The following is a 15,848-nucleotide window of genomic DNA, read 5'->3' as shown; positions in this document are numbered from 1 at the left end:
TCTCGGATTTTTGTGCGACGGCGCCTTCTGCCATGGGGAATCCGGACTTCTTGGACCTTTGGAATGGAAAATTGCCGCTAGTCGGGATTGTAATCCGGGAGTGTTGGAATCGACGTGGTGGGAGGCGAGGAAGAATGGGTTTGGGGGGAGGGGGGGGGGATTGAATGTGTGGCGACGGATACGATTGCGGTGGAGTGTTCGGAGGAGTATGTGTGAGGCATGAGGAAGAGGGGGGAGATTGGGGGGGGGGGGAGTTTTGGCATTGGTAAGGGTCGTTGCACGGCGTTCTAGCTTCTGCTGATTCTCTCGATACTTGGTCCAACAAGCTGCGAGACAACGATTAGAAGACTATGAAAACTGTTCTCAAGCAGAGTCTAGAGTCGCGCATGATTATATTTCAGCAGTTGGTGGAAGGCTCCAGAGACTCTCCTTAAAGACATCCAATCGAAAATTCTCATCAAAGACACAGTTAGCGTAATACTCTTCCAGCAATTTTCTAACCCCAACATTCATAATCTGCTCAGCGAGTGGCCAGATCTTGTCTTTTACGCTCTTCTTATCCTTCCAACAGCTGAAGCACAAACCGGATCCCCCGGAAGTGTGGCTTAAGGTGATGCTCCAGCCCCTATCTAGTCTCACTTCAGCCGCCTCAGGCTTCTCCCACATGTCTTCTTCTTGAATGACGTCAAGGTATTCACGATTGAGAAGGCTGTCGCATGGGAAAGTGACCTTCAAGAGGTCGAGTGACGGAGACAGTTTCGGTTGCAGCGAGCGTAAAACGGGGACCAGCTCCGAAAGGTTGTTGCGTATTTTGACTTTGAGACATTTTATAGACGGCGGCAGGTCAGGTAAGCTCAGCGAGTCGGAGCCCCATCGGTGTGTGCCTGTCAGCATGTCGGAGTCTAGCTCCAGAAAATGCATGGATTTGAAGGCACTAAGGCTACCGATGGGCTTGTTGTCTTGGAATAGAGGCCGGTTCTTCCAAAGAGTCTTGATCGTCAGGCTTTCCAAGTGCGCCGAATGTTCCTTCAATGCTGTTAGAAATTCTTCAGCATCGATCCTCCCGCTCGGACACAGGACTTCGAACTCCGTCAACGCCTTACATGCTTGGATCATGTAAGCTATGCTGCCACTGTCAACCGTACAATGGTCCAACACAATTTTGCGAATTGTGCTCTTGCTAGGTAGTGAAATCGTCCCCGTGCTGGATGACGTGCAGAATTTGGACAATACCACTTCTTCCAGCAGGGGTAGCCTCCAGAGCTGTCTTTGAATATCGTAAGTCGTACATTGGATTTGCTCGGGTGAGCTCCGCAGTGTGAGTGTTCTCAAATTTCCAAAGCTCCAAGAGTCTCGAGCCAGAATACTGCCTAAACACTGTGCCATATTAGGACAGCATGTGCAGAGCCCTTGCACGTATCCAAGCTTTACGCGATTCTGTCTAATGGGGTCCGCGAGTGTCAGATCCAGAAGCCTGACGTTAGTTGCTAGGGCGAGAATCAAAGCATTCTGGGCAGTGGGACAGCCCTGCATGAGACTCTCCATGATCTCAACTTCGAGATCTTGATTCCCGATGGTGTTCAATAAGGCAGCGTGCGACCGCAGTTCTTCCTGAGAGGGTGCTTCCTTTGCCCGCATTACATGTTCGCCGAGGCTAAGATCCTGAAAGAAACGTGCGAGGGCAGGATTTCCCCACAGTGTTCGCAAGAACTTTCGAATGTTTGGCTTCCTCAATGGAGTGATATCGATGACACGGTACAGGCATGGCTGGGTTGCTTCACAGAATGCCTTGCTGACCAGTGATGTTCTGCAAAGCTCCCTGAGCCGTTTCTGGGCGTCGATACATGGGGGAAGCTCTTGGACGAAGGGCGGAGTATCGATGAACTCGAGGATATTTCCAAGCAGTTCCGGAGGCAGATCTTCCAGCATAAGTTGTCGGTATGAGGATTCGTGTCCTCTTATTTTCGTCGGGTTGTGGTTTCCGGTTAATATGTGCTTGTAGGCGGCTCCGCGTGCCTACGAATTGCGAGCGAAGCTTCCGCCTTATATACCCTTATACGTAGCCGTAGTAGCGAGGCACTCTTAGTCGTTGTAGGTCGTTAGTCGTTGTAGGTCGATGGTCGAGGTCGCTGGTCGCTGCAGGTCGCTAGTCGTTACTAGGTCGCTAGTCGAGGTCGCTGGTCGTTGCAGGTCGCTAGTCGTTGCAAGTCGCTAGTCGTTGCAGGTCGCTCGTCGTTGCGGGTCGAGGTCGAGGTCGCGGTTCTATCTTCGTCGTCGTCGCGGTTCTTCGTCGTAGCAGTTTGCCTTGGGCTATCTTTCTCGGAGGCCGAGTTTGTCCGTCCCGCCAGCTCGTATAGAATGCAGCCAATCAGAGCTTCAGCTTTCTGAAATCCGGGGAATCACGTAGTAACAACTCGGCGCAATTAGCTACTATAGCAGACGGATTTCGCTACTACCCCCCCCCCCCCCCCCCCCCAATGCCGCTCTAGATCCGAATATAGTTAAGCGTAGTAGAAATCTTATATAGCTTATACCGTTACTATACTAGAGCGTATAGGCTCTACTAATAGTCTCTCTATAACGCGTTATATTAAAAGACTAGGTTATACTTAGATTATACTAAGTATTTTAACGTATTAAAAGCCTAGAGCGGTAGCGAACGGTACTCGAATAGGAAGCTAAGACTTAAGAATCCTAGGCCTACCCCTAGAGTAGTATTTAGAGTAGTATTAAAGATATAGCTAAATTCGTCTAGTACCTTTATTAGTATAAGGCGAGCTTCTCTCGTAACTAGGGTATAGCTACCTTATACTTAGGGTTATCGGGCCGAGTATCTTATTCTTAGGTATAGGGGCCCTAGGAATAAATAATAAATTCGAGCCCCTAACGCTATCCCTTTACAAAGGATAAAACTATAGCTTTTGTTATAGTAGCTGCCTAGAAAGCACCGACAAGTCCTATAAGCTAGCCGCTATACTATAAAGTAATGTCGGATTTGAGTTGCCTTAGTAGTAGGGGCCCCTAGCGAAGTAGGTCGCCTAGTTAGCCTAAGTCGCCTAGTACGCCTAGTACGCCTAGTACGCCTAGTACGCCTAGTACGCCTAATACGCCTAGTACGCCTAGTACGCCTAGGTCGCCTACTTAGCCGCATAACGTAACATCTTAGGGACTCCCGCGGAGGCCGTATATAGTAGAACAATACGTTATATATTAATATACAAACGACGAGACTATACTAAACTACGCGTACGTATATACGGACGATAGTAAGCGAGATATATAGAGTCGTAGGACAGATCCGAGTAGTAGGAAGGAACCGGAAGGTAGGGAAGAGCTAGGAGAAACATATTTGCTTAAGAGCGGTTAAACGAGTTCGTATACGCGCGCTACGCTAGTTAGCTAGGAGACAAAGGCGCTACGAGACAGCGGACAAGTAGGATATACGTACTTGCGCTCACGCGTCGGACGCGCTAGACGGCCGTAGGGCGGAATACTAAGGAAGGGGCTCTCCCTCTAAGGCACCCTTCTTCCTTTCTTCGTAGTTCGTCTTATACAGATAGTAGCTATATTAATTCAGTGCTCCCTTTAGTTTAGTTTAAAGTTTCGTATATATTCTTACTGCTTAGCTACTAACCCTTATATTACGAACTGCCTCAAAAAACGCCTCTATTAAGATAGACACGCCTAACGAATAGATTTAAAATACAAGACCTAACGACGTACCCGATTTTTTAAGCTTAGTATAGAATGAAATCCCCGCTACGCGCAAACAGCTAGATTACGCCTACGCTACCGACCCGGAGCTGCTCGTTAACCTGCTTAAGGCTTACAAAGATGCTACTCGTTTCCTCTCGGTCTCCCGTACTAGCCTTAGTACGGCTCTTAGCGACGCGAATGCTTCTATCGCGGAAAAAGAAGATAAGGTAGGCCGCCTCTAGTCGTAGCTCGCCTCTGCTCGCCTAGGCGCCGCGGCACCCGCTTCTTACCTATTTATACCTACTTCGAACAAGAGTAAGAAGCTAAGCGACCCTAAACGCTTTACCGGTAAGCGTAAAGTATACGAAGAATTTAAGATATAGGTTAAGATCCGCTTTCTCGCTAACGCCGACTACTATCCGACTAAAGCTTTAAAGACCGGATTTATGTTTTCTCTACTCGGTAGCTCCGCCCTCGATTCCTGCCGCAGCCTCTTAGAAAATGCAGAAACAACTATAACGGCTACTATCTAGAAGGCCCTCGACGCTAGTTTCGGCGACCTCGACCGTAAGCAAACTATACGCCTAAACTTAGACAAACTCAAGTAAGCAAACAAGACCTACTAAGAGTACTATACCGCCTTCTAATACGAGATTAGGTACGCCGAATACCCCCCGGACGTCGCTAAATGGATCTTAGTACGCGGCCTTAGCGAAGAAATAATACTATAAGTCTGCGATAAGGATACGGAGAATCTAAACATTACCGAACTGTACGCCTTGCTTACGCGTATCGATAATACGACTCGAAACTTCGCGAAAATTATCGCTAACCGCGGAGGCGCCCGTACGAATGCCGGTCGCTTTACGTCGCCGTTCGCTACGCTACCGTCGAAGTTATAGACAGCTTAGACGCCGGCTTTAGCACTAGCTCCGGCTATAGCCCTAATACCGCTAGGCGCCTAGCCTACCGCCGATCCGATAGATTTAAGCGCTGCCTCGCTCGGCGCCCGTCTACGCGCGCCCCTAGTAAATAGCAAGCTTTCGGAAGAAGAGAAGTAGCGTCGCCGTACGGTAGGAGAATACATCTACTACGGAGTAAAAGGATATATTACTCGCCTCTACCCGTCTCTCGTCGGCTAGCTAAACACGCTAACGATACAGCGAGTCGCCGCCGCGAATATTACGACTCTAGATACGCCTTTACCGGCTAGCGCTACCCCGAGCGGCTAGGGAAAAGCTTAAACCTTGCATATAGTCGCTTGCAAGGTTTATTCGTTCTAAAACTAAGAGTATTTACTGCTACCTTCCCTTTCTCTAGCTCGGCTATAGAGAAAGAGTTAGTCTACTAGCCTTTCGTAGTAGAAACGTTAATAGGAAATTAAAAGAAATTATTGAAAACTATAGCTTTTATTAATAACGGCGCAACCGGCTACTCGTTTATAGATTACGACTATACGAGAGAGCTCGGCTTAACGTTCTAAGACCTTACGTACGCTCGGGAGTTAGAAATGTTTAACGGTACGACCGCGGCCGCCGGTAAGGTGACCTAGATCTACTACTTATCTATTACTATCGGCCCGTATACCGAATATATTATGTTTTTCCTTACGAAACTCCCGAAGACTTACCCCGTTATTCTTAGTCTTCCTTAGCTTAAAAAGCACAACCCGGTTATCGACTAGGCCTCCGAATCTCTGTCCTTTACGAGTAAGCATTACGCTAAGCACTGCTTTAACGAATCTAGTTCTACCTCCGATACTCCCCGAGATCGTACCGTATTCGCTATTAGCGCGGCTGCCTTCTCGCGTCTTGCCCGCGACAAACGTACTTAGATCTTCGCTATAATAATATAGGATATCGAGAAGGCTATCCGAAAGTTCGACGAAGAACTAACGGATCTAAGAACGAAACTACTAAAGGAGTATTAGCACCGACTCTACTAGTTTTCGAAGAAGAACGCCGATATTCTACTACCGTACCGGCTAGGTATCGACTACAAAATCGAGCTAATCGACGGCAAGCCGCCGCCGTACGGCCCTTTCTACTCGATGTCTCGAGATAAGCTCCTCGTACTTAAAAAATACCTCGAAGACAACCTACAAAAGGGCTTTATCCGCCCTAGTTCCTCCGAAGTAGCCGTACTAGTTATATTTGCCCGGAAACCCGGCGGAGGTCTCCGTTTCTACGTAGACTACCGGGGCCTTAACGCGTTAACGAAAAAGAACCGCTACCTAATCCCTCTCGTAAACGAAACGCTCGAACGCCTTTCGAAGGCTCGCTAGTTTACTAAGCTCGACGTAATCGCCGTCTTTAACGCGATCCGTATTGCTAAGGGAGACGAATAGTTAATAGCCTTCCGAACCCGTTACGGCCTTTTTGAATACCTAGTCTTACCGTTCGGGCTCTGTAACGGACCTAGTACGTTCTAATTATACATTAACAATACGCTTAAAGAATTCCTAGACGCCTTCGTCTCGGCGTATATAGACGACATCCTAATTTATAGCAAAACGAAAGCGGAATACTACGAATATATCGAAAAGGTACTTAAGAAACTCGTAGAAGCTAGACTGTATATCGACATCGATAAGTGCGAATTCTATAAGTAAGAGGTGAAATTCCTCGGCCTTATTGTCTCTTTAGAAGGTATTCGAATAGATCCCGGCAAGATCGAAGCCGTTCTAAACTAGGGAGTGCTACGAAACGTAAAAGAAGTCTAGGGCTTCCTCGGTTTTACTAACTTCTACCGGAGATTTATACAGAATTTTAGCGGAATCGTCCGTCTACTTACGGCACTTACGCGGAAAGACGTCAAATTTGAATAGTTACTAGCCTGTTAAGAAGCCTTCGACTAGTTACGGTAAAGTTTTACGACCGTACCGATCCTATAGTACTTCGACTTCGATAAAGAAACGCGCCTAGAAACCGATGCTTCCGACGGTATAACTAGCGCCGTTCTCCTTTAACGAACGACCCCAGAAGATGCGTAGCTGCCCGTAGCCTACCTCTCTAAGAAAATGTCCTCCGCGGAATGTAATTACGATATCTACGATAAGGAGCTCCTCGTAATCGTTAAGGCTTTCGAAGAATAGCGTCCGGAACTCGAAGGTTCTAAGTTACCGATCTAGGTTAGCTCGGATTACAAGAACCTTATCTACTTTCTTAAGAGCAAAATCCTTAGCCGTAGGCAGGTACGCTAGAGTAAGTTTCTTTCCCGGTTTAACTTCGTTATTTAGTATACGCCCGGTAAAGCAAACTTATAGGCCGACGCACTTACGAGGCGTAATAGAGACTCGCCTTTAGATCGAGGTCCGTAGCGTAAAGAACAGTCTATCCTTAAGGAGTACAACCTTAGCTAGGAACTATACGAGCTCCTCGGAGACGACTTTACCGGCCTAGAGCCTCTCGTAGCATCCTTTGTACTAATAGCCGCTCCCGCCTTTCTCCGAGACGACGATAACTCGGACGACGACGATACAAGTTTAGAAAGCTTAGATAGCGACTAGGAAAGCGAAGAGGAAGTATAGGACCTCCTCGAACCTACCTAGCTCGAACAGCAGCTTACGATAGTATACGCCGAAGACGCTTTTACTAAAGGTCTAATTTAAGCTTTATAGAACGAGGAGCGGTTATACGAGAATGTTTCTCTCTTAGAGTACGAGCTCCGTAGAACTCTACCGCGAGCACTCTGTACAATATTTAGAAATGCCCTCTACGTCCCGGATTTCGAAGATTTACGCGACTAGATTATGCGTTCCGCTTACAACCCTCTCGGAATAGCATATCCCGGTCGAGCTAAGATGTTGTCTTAGCTCTAGAAGTAGTACTACTAGCCTAATCTATACCGGGATGTCGACCGATTCGTTAAGAACTGCGTAGTATGCCGTAGAGCGAAAGCAGATACGCGTAAGCCGCAAGGGCTGCTAAAACCTCTTAAAGTCCCTCTACGACTATAGCAACACATTTCAATAGATTTTATTATAGGCCTACCGAAAGGATCCGACTTTAACGGCCTCTAGTTTCAAAACATACTAGTCGTAGTTTACCGCCTTACGAAACGCAAGAAGGTATTAAATGCCCGTAGCCTAACCGCAAAGAATACGGCTTAGGTCTTCTACCGGGACGTATAGAAAGATATAGGCCTACCTAAATCAATTGTATCTAATCGCGGCCCGAATTTCGTTACCCGTTTCTAGAAGCGCCTCTACGAACGATTGAAAATTTAAGCGCGCCTTTTAACGGCTTACTACCCGTAGACCGACGGGCAAACCGAACGCGCTAACGCGTAGATCGAGCAAATTATTAGGTGCTTCTGCAATTACTACTAAAACGACTAGCTAAGATTGACGCCTTCTATTAAATTTGCTATTAATAATTAGGAGTCGGCTATAACTTAGACTACGCCGTTCTACGCCTCTACTAGATTTCACCCTCGAACCGGTATAAAACCGATAGAGATCGAACTAGAGCCCCCGGCAAACGATCCGGAAAGAGACGCCGATACCTTCGCTCTTTAAATAGCCTAGACCTACTAAGAGCTCTAGGACGAGATAAGGTATATCTAAGAAGTATACGAGCACTACGCTAATTAGCGCAGACGCGCCGCGCTAGATTACTAGGTCGGAGATTACGTCTACCTCGACTTACGATATATTAGAACTAACCGACCTTCGAAAAAGCTCGACTAGAAAAATCTAGGACCCTTCCGAATTATAAAGAAAATCGGTATATACGTATACGAACTGGATCTCCTAGAAAATCTCAACATTTACCCGGTTAAACACGTTATTAACCTAAGAACCGCCGGAGAAATCGCGGACCCCGAAGACATCCCGCCGATGCTAAAAGCTACCGAGGCTACCGATTAGGCCGAAGACGAGCCGGAATCTGCCTTAGGTACAGTACGGGCGATTATCGGATAGAGCTTTAGTAACACAAATTTCGGAAATCTTAACCCTCCCGGGCCGTAGGGAGAGGTACAATAGGAGGGGTACTTAGACGAGGACACGACCTAGGAACCTCTACGCTATATTATCTTCGCCCGCGAAGTAATCGAGGAATTCCTACGAGACTATACCGACTATACGATAATAGAAGGAGCTATTCCGGAACATTTTCTCCGAGAAGCGTACGAATAGAATTTAGATTAAGGTCTCCGACCCGAACTAGGACAAGAATACTAGCATCTATTATATACGGACCTCCTTTAGCGTCGTAGGAACTCCGCGTAGAACGAGGGGGGGGCTACTATTATAGTAGCTGCCTAGAAAGCACCGACAAGTCCTATAAGCTAGCCGCTATACTATAAAGTAATATCGGATTTAAGTTGCCTTAGCAGTAGGGGCCCCTAGCGAAGTAGGTCGCCTAGTTAGCCTAGGTCGCCTAGTACGCCTAGTATGCCTAGTACGCCTAGTACGCCTAGTACGCCTAATACGCCTAGTACGCCTAGTACGCCTAGGTCGCCTACTTAGCCGTATAACGTAACATCTTAGGGACTCCCGCGGAGGCCGTATATAGTAGAACAACACGTTATATATTAACATACGAACGACGGGACTATACTAAACTACGCGTACGTATATACGGACGATAGTAAGCGAGATATACAGAGTCGTAGGACAGATCCGAGTAGTAGGAAGGAACTGGAAGGTAGGGAAGAGCTAGGAGAAATATATTTACTTAAGAGCGGTTAAACGAGTTCGTATACGCGCGCTACGCTAGTTAGCTAGGAGACAAAGGCGCTACGAGACAGCGGATAAGTAGGACATACGTGCTTACGCTTACGCGTCGGACGCGCTAGACGGCCGCAGGGCGGAATACTAAGGAAGGGGCTCTCCCTCTAAGGCACCCTTCTTCCTTTCTTCGTAGTTCGTCTTATATAAATAGCAGCTATATTAATTTAGTGCTCCCTTTAGTTTAGTTCAAAGTTTCGTGCACATTCTCACTGCTTAGCTACTAACCCTTACAGCTTTCGTATTCTTATAGATATAAGCCTAATACTTTATATATATAGAGAAGATATATAAATAAACAATCCTATAAAGTTTAAGACTATTTCCTTTAGAGTTTCTCGAGATATTATCGTCGTTATCTCGAAGTTCTTTACTAAGAAATTTTAGTATCTTAGATAGAAATCGCTCGAGAATCGTAAATCGCGACGACGACGATATCTTAAGAATCTCTTAAGGAAATAGCTTAAAACTTTCGAAATAGTTTAATATACTAGTAAGTCTAATAGAGGCATAAGAATATATATCTAATATATATCGACTAGATTATAAAAGAGTGCTTACTATATTCTAGAGAGAAGATAGCGCTACGAGCTAGATTTATTTCTAGGATTTTTAGACCTAAGGACAAATAAAGAGTAAATTCTATAACTCTACTAAAGAACAAAACCGACTCGTGCCTATCCGACTAAAAAATTCCTTAAAGTGACGTGTCTTCCTACCTACTAGCTCGCTAACGGCAAATGCGGCAACTTTGAGACATGCCCTCCGAAAGGCTACTTAAGGAGCAGCCCAAATTTGTCCCAAAACAACAAAACCAGGCCAGCAGCGGTGCATCGTCGTTGCTAACGTAACGACTTGCCAGGATAACAGAACGTGTTACCATACGAAGCCGCTATTTCGAATGCATGCGAGTGGATCAGGCTCTGATGAGTGCTGGTCTGAGATTTGCAACGGACAGCCTTGTTGTTGGCAGTCATCGGCTGACGAGGCCTGCCTGCGAAACGACTCATGATACAAGGCTGGCTGCTATGCCCGTTGTAGAACATGATACCTGAAATCGATAGGTGCGCCATCAGCACACAGCCGAGCAAGATTGGGGGCCAGAACGGAAGGGAGGAATATGCATGGCATTCTGGTCGACTGACCGACCATACAGGCCGCCAGGGTTACTGTCACCACATCTCTGGTCAGCAGGATGCAGCGGGGTGACTGCATCAAATGCATGTGTGCCTCACACTGCCATGGGATTGGCGGCTTCATGCAAGCCACAATCTTGTGCATCTTGTGCATACCCATACCCATACCCACGAAGCGGCCTCTCGCTTGGCATCCATCAGCCTCCAAGGCATCGAGCGAGATCACTTTCTTGCTTGACCACCTTCGTCTGCAGTGACCTGTGTCTGGACCTGTCACTAAGTGTTTTACAATGCTACCCCCAGCCACTGTCCGCAGCTGGAAGCTCGATAAGCCGTCATCAACTCAGGACTTGCTTCGAAAAGCCGCAAGAGAGCTCTGAGGAGAGCTCCAGTGAGGATGCTTGCGTCGATGAGGACACCCACTCAGGAGGCTGTGTGATGCTCACGAGCGCCCCGGCGGCACAGCAATCTGCAGCCTTTCGGGTCGTCTTCCTAGTCCACTGTTTCGGCGCTTCTTCTGCTCCTTACCACCCTTTCTTACGTGGATCCATTGCAATCGTCGTCTGAACATTCCTCGTAGCCGTCCACGTCAATGTCAGCGGGCATCGAAAACCCCGGGCTGTCGAGCCTCATCGCAATCGTCGTGACTACGCATTCATTATGGAAAGATCAGAATGGAGACACTACAGACGTTGCGAAAGACCTCTGGAGTCTTCAAGCGGTGCTGGAAAAATTCGAACGGATCAATTACGCGCAAGCAATACAATGCATTGGCGAGTCACGACTTCGAGAGACCGTACAAAGTTGTAGCATGGTTGTGAAAAGGCTCAGAAAAACGGCCCACGAGCACTTCGGAAGGAACCATGGGATGAGGAAACGCATTCCGAGGAGACTAGAGGAAGATATGACTTTCAGAGAGGGGACGAAGAAGCTAAAGGCCTTCGTCTGCACATTCCAAGCATTCTACGAAACGGCCGCTCGATCTGGCCCTGCTCCACGACCACAGGGCCTGAATGCAGGCTCAATTCCGAAGAGGAGTACTTGGTCTAACAATGACAATCCGAGTGCAAGGCCGACATCTCCTCCAATTAGAGATGACCCTTGGCAAGGCCAAATAGTGCTCAGCTTAGACGGCTCCGACCTGCGTGGATTTGCGATTCTCATAGTTTTGCGGGTCCTCCTGGAGGAGATTGAGGACCAAGAGATACTTCGCGATCCATGGATCAGTGATAGCTACAGTTCACCGCGGTATCAAGTCGCCGACGAGGATACATCGCGATCAAGAAAAGGACGGCCTTCTTACGACCATTTTCGACCATGTCACTATTTCGACTACATTTGCGGCAGTGGCACCGGAGGAATCGCAGCTGTCATGCTTGGTACAATGCGATACAGCATCCATGACACCATCGATGTCAACACGGAAATTTGGAGCGAAATCTCTCCCGGCCTATCTCGTGTATTCAGATCAATGCCACAGATTCCCACCAAGTCTCCCAAGTCGCAAAACTCATTGGCAATGATGGATTCACTGAGGCGAGCTTTAGATGCGCCTGACGCCCATCGAATGAGAGCTGACGAGGGGAAGTGTCAATCAATAGTATATGTGGCATACAAGCCCAGAAAGGGCATCATGCAATCCTGGTCCATCACTTCCTTTGAGCCTTCCGCGGTTGAGAGGCAACGGCGGCAAGCAGTTAGCCAATATATCGACACCGATAACATACTTGTGATCGACGCATGTCGAGCGACATCAGCAGCACCGAAGCTGTTCAAGAAAGTCGAGCTCGATAGCGTGAAACATGGCTCCTTCAGAGACGGCGGCCTGTACAGATCCAATCCTGCCGAGGATGTATATCGCGAGATCAATACCCGGCATCGTCAAGACGGCTCGACGGTGAAAGCCCTTCTCAGCATTGGCGGACGCACCGCGCGATCCTTCTCGGAAGAGGACGACAGAATGCTTCGCGAATGGCAGCGCATCGACTCCTTCGATTACGATCGCATACCTTGCGCGACGAGTGGCAAATCTTTGAGGTCGATCGAAGAACAAGCCGAGTCGTTGTGCCAGGAAGGCATGCCCATCCGGTCGACTCTCCGGAAATGGGCTATATTGCTGGTGGATATTCGTCATGAGAGATGTCGGACTTCGAGATGGGAAACCTACGCGGGCTTGAGCGCTAGCGTAGAACCTCTGTTCCCCCTCGAGACGGCCCAAGATACGAGAGAGTTCGCAGAGCAAATGAAATGGAGCGGTATTGATGCAATGATGGTCGGATCGACGCAGAGGACTTACTGATGCCGCGGAAGCTTGAGGTGATTGATGTTCCGAGTCGGCTTCATAGCTATCTTACATATAAACATTACAAATCCATTCTTCGCCACCACGTGCACAAATCATGATGCGCTGGATTCATCTGACATATTGTACTGTCGTCTCCAGTGACGGTTGATGCACGAAAATCGCTTTCAAAACCCCGCATTTTCGCAGAATATTGGCATGCAAAGGTAAGATCTCCCTGACGGTCACGACAAGGCCGAGTTCTTCGACCTTGAGTCTGCTACCGCTTCGGGAGTCGATGTGATAAAGATTTCCGGTCAAAACAGAGGCTGTGATGTGTATCAGTGGGGGGGTCAGTTCGAATGCTTGGAGAGAGAGAGAGAGAGAGATGAAAACTTACGTTGCTTGACTCGAGACTTCAATTTCAATGCTGCTCTCTTGCGAGGATCGCAGCCCCATAAGCATACGAGAGAACCATTGATTTGATCCACAAAGTTTCGAAAGGATCTCTTGCGGCCCGATGGAGTGAGCGCCCGGTCGTCAGTCACCGGGTTTTCTTGGCTGTCGACGCTTGGTGGATGTGAATTCTGTGGAGCTGGACTTGTACGGAGCATTTCCGAGTCAGACGTTGATGCTTTCGCACGCGGGCCGACTGAAACCTCATTTATCTTGTCCAGTTGCGATGGAACTCGATTCCTGTCCAGTGTTTCCGCAGGGCAACGTCGTTTCAACGGCCTCTCGGAAGCATCGGTGTCATCGACGACGTTACGATGATACTGTAGAGGCACTGTGATGGTTCCATTGCCAGTCACAGTCCTGGTTACGGTCAATTTTGGTGTGGAAGTGACCTCGTCATCTGACTCTTCACTTTTACTAGGAAGCCGATCTGATGTTTCTTCGCTCAAAATTGAAGTAGGCGCTTGATTCTGTCTGGAGTCAGCGAGATGCATCGTCTCTATCGGTGTCGTAACATACCTCCTTGTTTGAAGAGACATCTTCAGTACTTCTCCTTTCCATCGCGGTTCCATCAGCATGGAACCGGGAAGGCCCGGACAGTGGACTGTGAGTGGTAGATGACGGGGGAGCCAAAGCCCCGTTTGACTGACGACGAGGGACTTTGTTCGACGGGCGATCGGCAGCCAGTTGCTGCTGGCTTTCCGAGGATACCTGCTGCGGTAGGGTTGGACCACAATGTTCGCACGGGTCACAAAGCTGCCTGAGAATCTCCCAAGCAGGTCGAAGCATATGACTTTGTGACGAATCCGCTCTCATCATGCTAAGGATCAGACCCAGGAACTCCTCGACCGTAACTCGCTTGAACGAGTCGATCGGAACAAGTTCGGGCCGTGAGTGAGAAGTCTTCTTAAGATGTGCCAGCCATGATTCAACGCTTCCATCTGCCAGCGCCTCTCGATAGGGAGGAATGCCGGGACTCTTTGTTTTTGCTTTGGCATGCAAGTGCTGGACTAACTTCGTCTCCGTCTCGCCCAGTATGACAGTTGCCATCTCAAGAAAGCAGAACCCTAGGCAATTAATGTCACGCTCCGGGCCACGAGGGCTTGTCTCGTCGAACACACATGCGGGAGCATATCGGTCGGTCCGAGGTGTCGGCCCCTGGGACTCTAGCATCCTAGGATCCTCATAGTGCGCGCCTGCGCGATCGAAGTCTGCCAGGATCACGGTGTTTACATTGTCGACGAGGATGTTCTCTGGCTTGATGTCTCTGTGTTTCGATCCTTCGGAGTGCAGATAGACGACGGCATGACATAAACAAGCAAACCACTTGAGCATCAATTTTGACATGCCAACACGCCTGGCGCCCTCTGCTCTCGCGATCTTTTCGATTCGGTCTTTCAAGGTATAAGGAGCGTATGGGTATAGAAGTATGCCGATGTTGACTCTAGGCACATCCTCGTCATCATTATCGTAAGAGATCATCTTGCAAGCGCCTGCTGTGGCAATGATATGCTTATGGTTAAACTTTTGTAAGATATGCCACTCTGCTAACGCAAGGCTCTCGGTGAGAGAATTATTGACTTCGAGGACCTTAGCAGCGACCCGGTCTTCTTCGCCCTTCTCGTTGAGAACATGGACGCATAAGACGATAGATCGGCCACCTTTTCGCGGTAGCTGTTTGTCACCAGAGATGTTCGAAACATGCTTCAGAACATCGACCAAGAACTCAGGATCCTCATCCGTGTGCTCCCGGAGGCAAAAGATCCTCAGCCGACGATCACGATACTGTGGTAGTGAGAGTGTCGAAGATCTCACAGCTATCCGTGGACCACTCGAAGAATTTGGGGCATCCGAGAATTGTGTCGATGATGTCGGAGCGCGTACAGGCAATGGTGTATTCGAAAGCGCCGTCGGAGAGTGTGGGATGGAAGATCTTGAACCGCTACTTCTTCTATGTGCTGGGCCAGGTATATCGTTTCGTCTTGTGTTTGAGAGATCTGTACTTCGCCTATTCGTTGGTATCCTGGTCGCTGAATTGGCCATGTTCTTTTGAATGACCAGGAGTGCCGGCGGAGGATTAACGTCAACATTGTGGCCGCTCATTCGCACCGCACCAGCGGACCGTTGGAACACTGCGATGCCCGGGCCTGTCCAGCGTGCAAAACGAAAAGGGTCGTCTCGATGGGATGCGAATGGATGCGACAAAATTCTGGAGCTTCAAAGGTCAGGTAGGTAGGCTCAGGGCAGCTTATTGGGACGACGAGTACCCAAGCCGCGGGAGCTTGGATGAGAACATGGAGGACGGCTGGCAGCAAGCTTTTTTCCCTTCCCCACCGACACCTCCATCGTGAGTGCGGCCGTGACCACCCTCGGCGGCTGTGCATATATGGGTGCCATCTCTGACATTGGCGCTCCAAACATTACTGGCGTGCTCGAGAGGCCGGTGTGGGGGCCTGCATGCGCCATTGAGCCACACCACGCATGCATGCAGGGAAGTTAAGCGAAAGGGCGACCTTTCGTAAGAAGAAGGCAGAAATTAATTTGC

At 48.6% G+C, this 15,848-nt stretch overlaps 3 protein-coding genes across 3 annotated transcripts; 1 reads left to right on the top strand and 2 right to left on the bottom strand.

The window, feature by feature from the left end:
* Positions 1 to 390: 390 nt before the first annotated feature.
* MYCFIDRAFT_171463 (uncharacterized protein) lies at positions 391 to 11,117 on the bottom strand (the record flags this gene model as incomplete). The annotated part of the gene is made up of 12 exons (XM_007924938.1): positions 391 to 2,016; positions 2,081 to 2,129; positions 2,158 to 2,384; positions 2,442 to 2,485; positions 10,181 to 10,272; positions 10,304 to 10,481; positions 10,510 to 10,639; positions 10,668 to 10,752; positions 10,793 to 10,830; positions 10,864 to 10,966; positions 10,990 to 11,058; positions 11,098 to 11,117. 12 exons carry the CDS (start codon positions 11,115 to 11,117, stop codon positions 391 to 393), a joined length of 2,661 nt encoding a protein of 886 aa, XP_007923129.1.
* A 41-nt stretch (positions 11,118 to 11,158) lies between these two features.
* Positions 11,159 to 12,865, top strand: MYCFIDRAFT_171462 (uncharacterized protein; the record flags this gene model as incomplete). The annotated part of the gene is made up of 1 exon (XM_007924937.1): positions 11,159 to 12,865. One exon carries the CDS (start codon positions 11,159 to 11,161, stop codon positions 12,863 to 12,865), a length of 1,707 nt encoding a protein of 568 aa, XP_007923128.1.
* A 64-nt stretch (positions 12,866 to 12,929) lies between these two features.
* Positions 12,930 to 15,762, bottom strand: MYCFIDRAFT_171461 (uncharacterized protein; the record flags this gene model as incomplete). The annotated part of the gene is made up of 7 exons (XM_007924936.1): positions 12,930 to 13,085; positions 13,118 to 13,212; positions 13,248 to 13,800; positions 13,841 to 15,480; positions 15,507 to 15,608; positions 15,638 to 15,702; positions 15,728 to 15,762. 7 exons carry the CDS (start codon positions 15,760 to 15,762, stop codon positions 12,930 to 12,932), a joined length of 2,646 nt encoding a protein of 881 aa, XP_007923127.1.
* Between the last annotated feature and the right edge of the window lie 86 nt (positions 15,763 to 15,848).

Source organism: Pseudocercospora fijiensis (genome assembly GCF_000340215.1).
Source record: "Pseudocercospora fijiensis CIRAD86 unplaced genomic scaffold MYCFIscaffold_2, whole genome shotgun sequence".
Classification (NCBI taxonomy): Eukaryota; Fungi; Ascomycota; class Dothideomycetes; order Mycosphaerellales; family Mycosphaerellaceae; genus Pseudocercospora; species Pseudocercospora fijiensis.
Note: the sequence above shows the minus strand (reverse complement) of the source record. Positions and strands in the feature narration are given on the sequence as shown.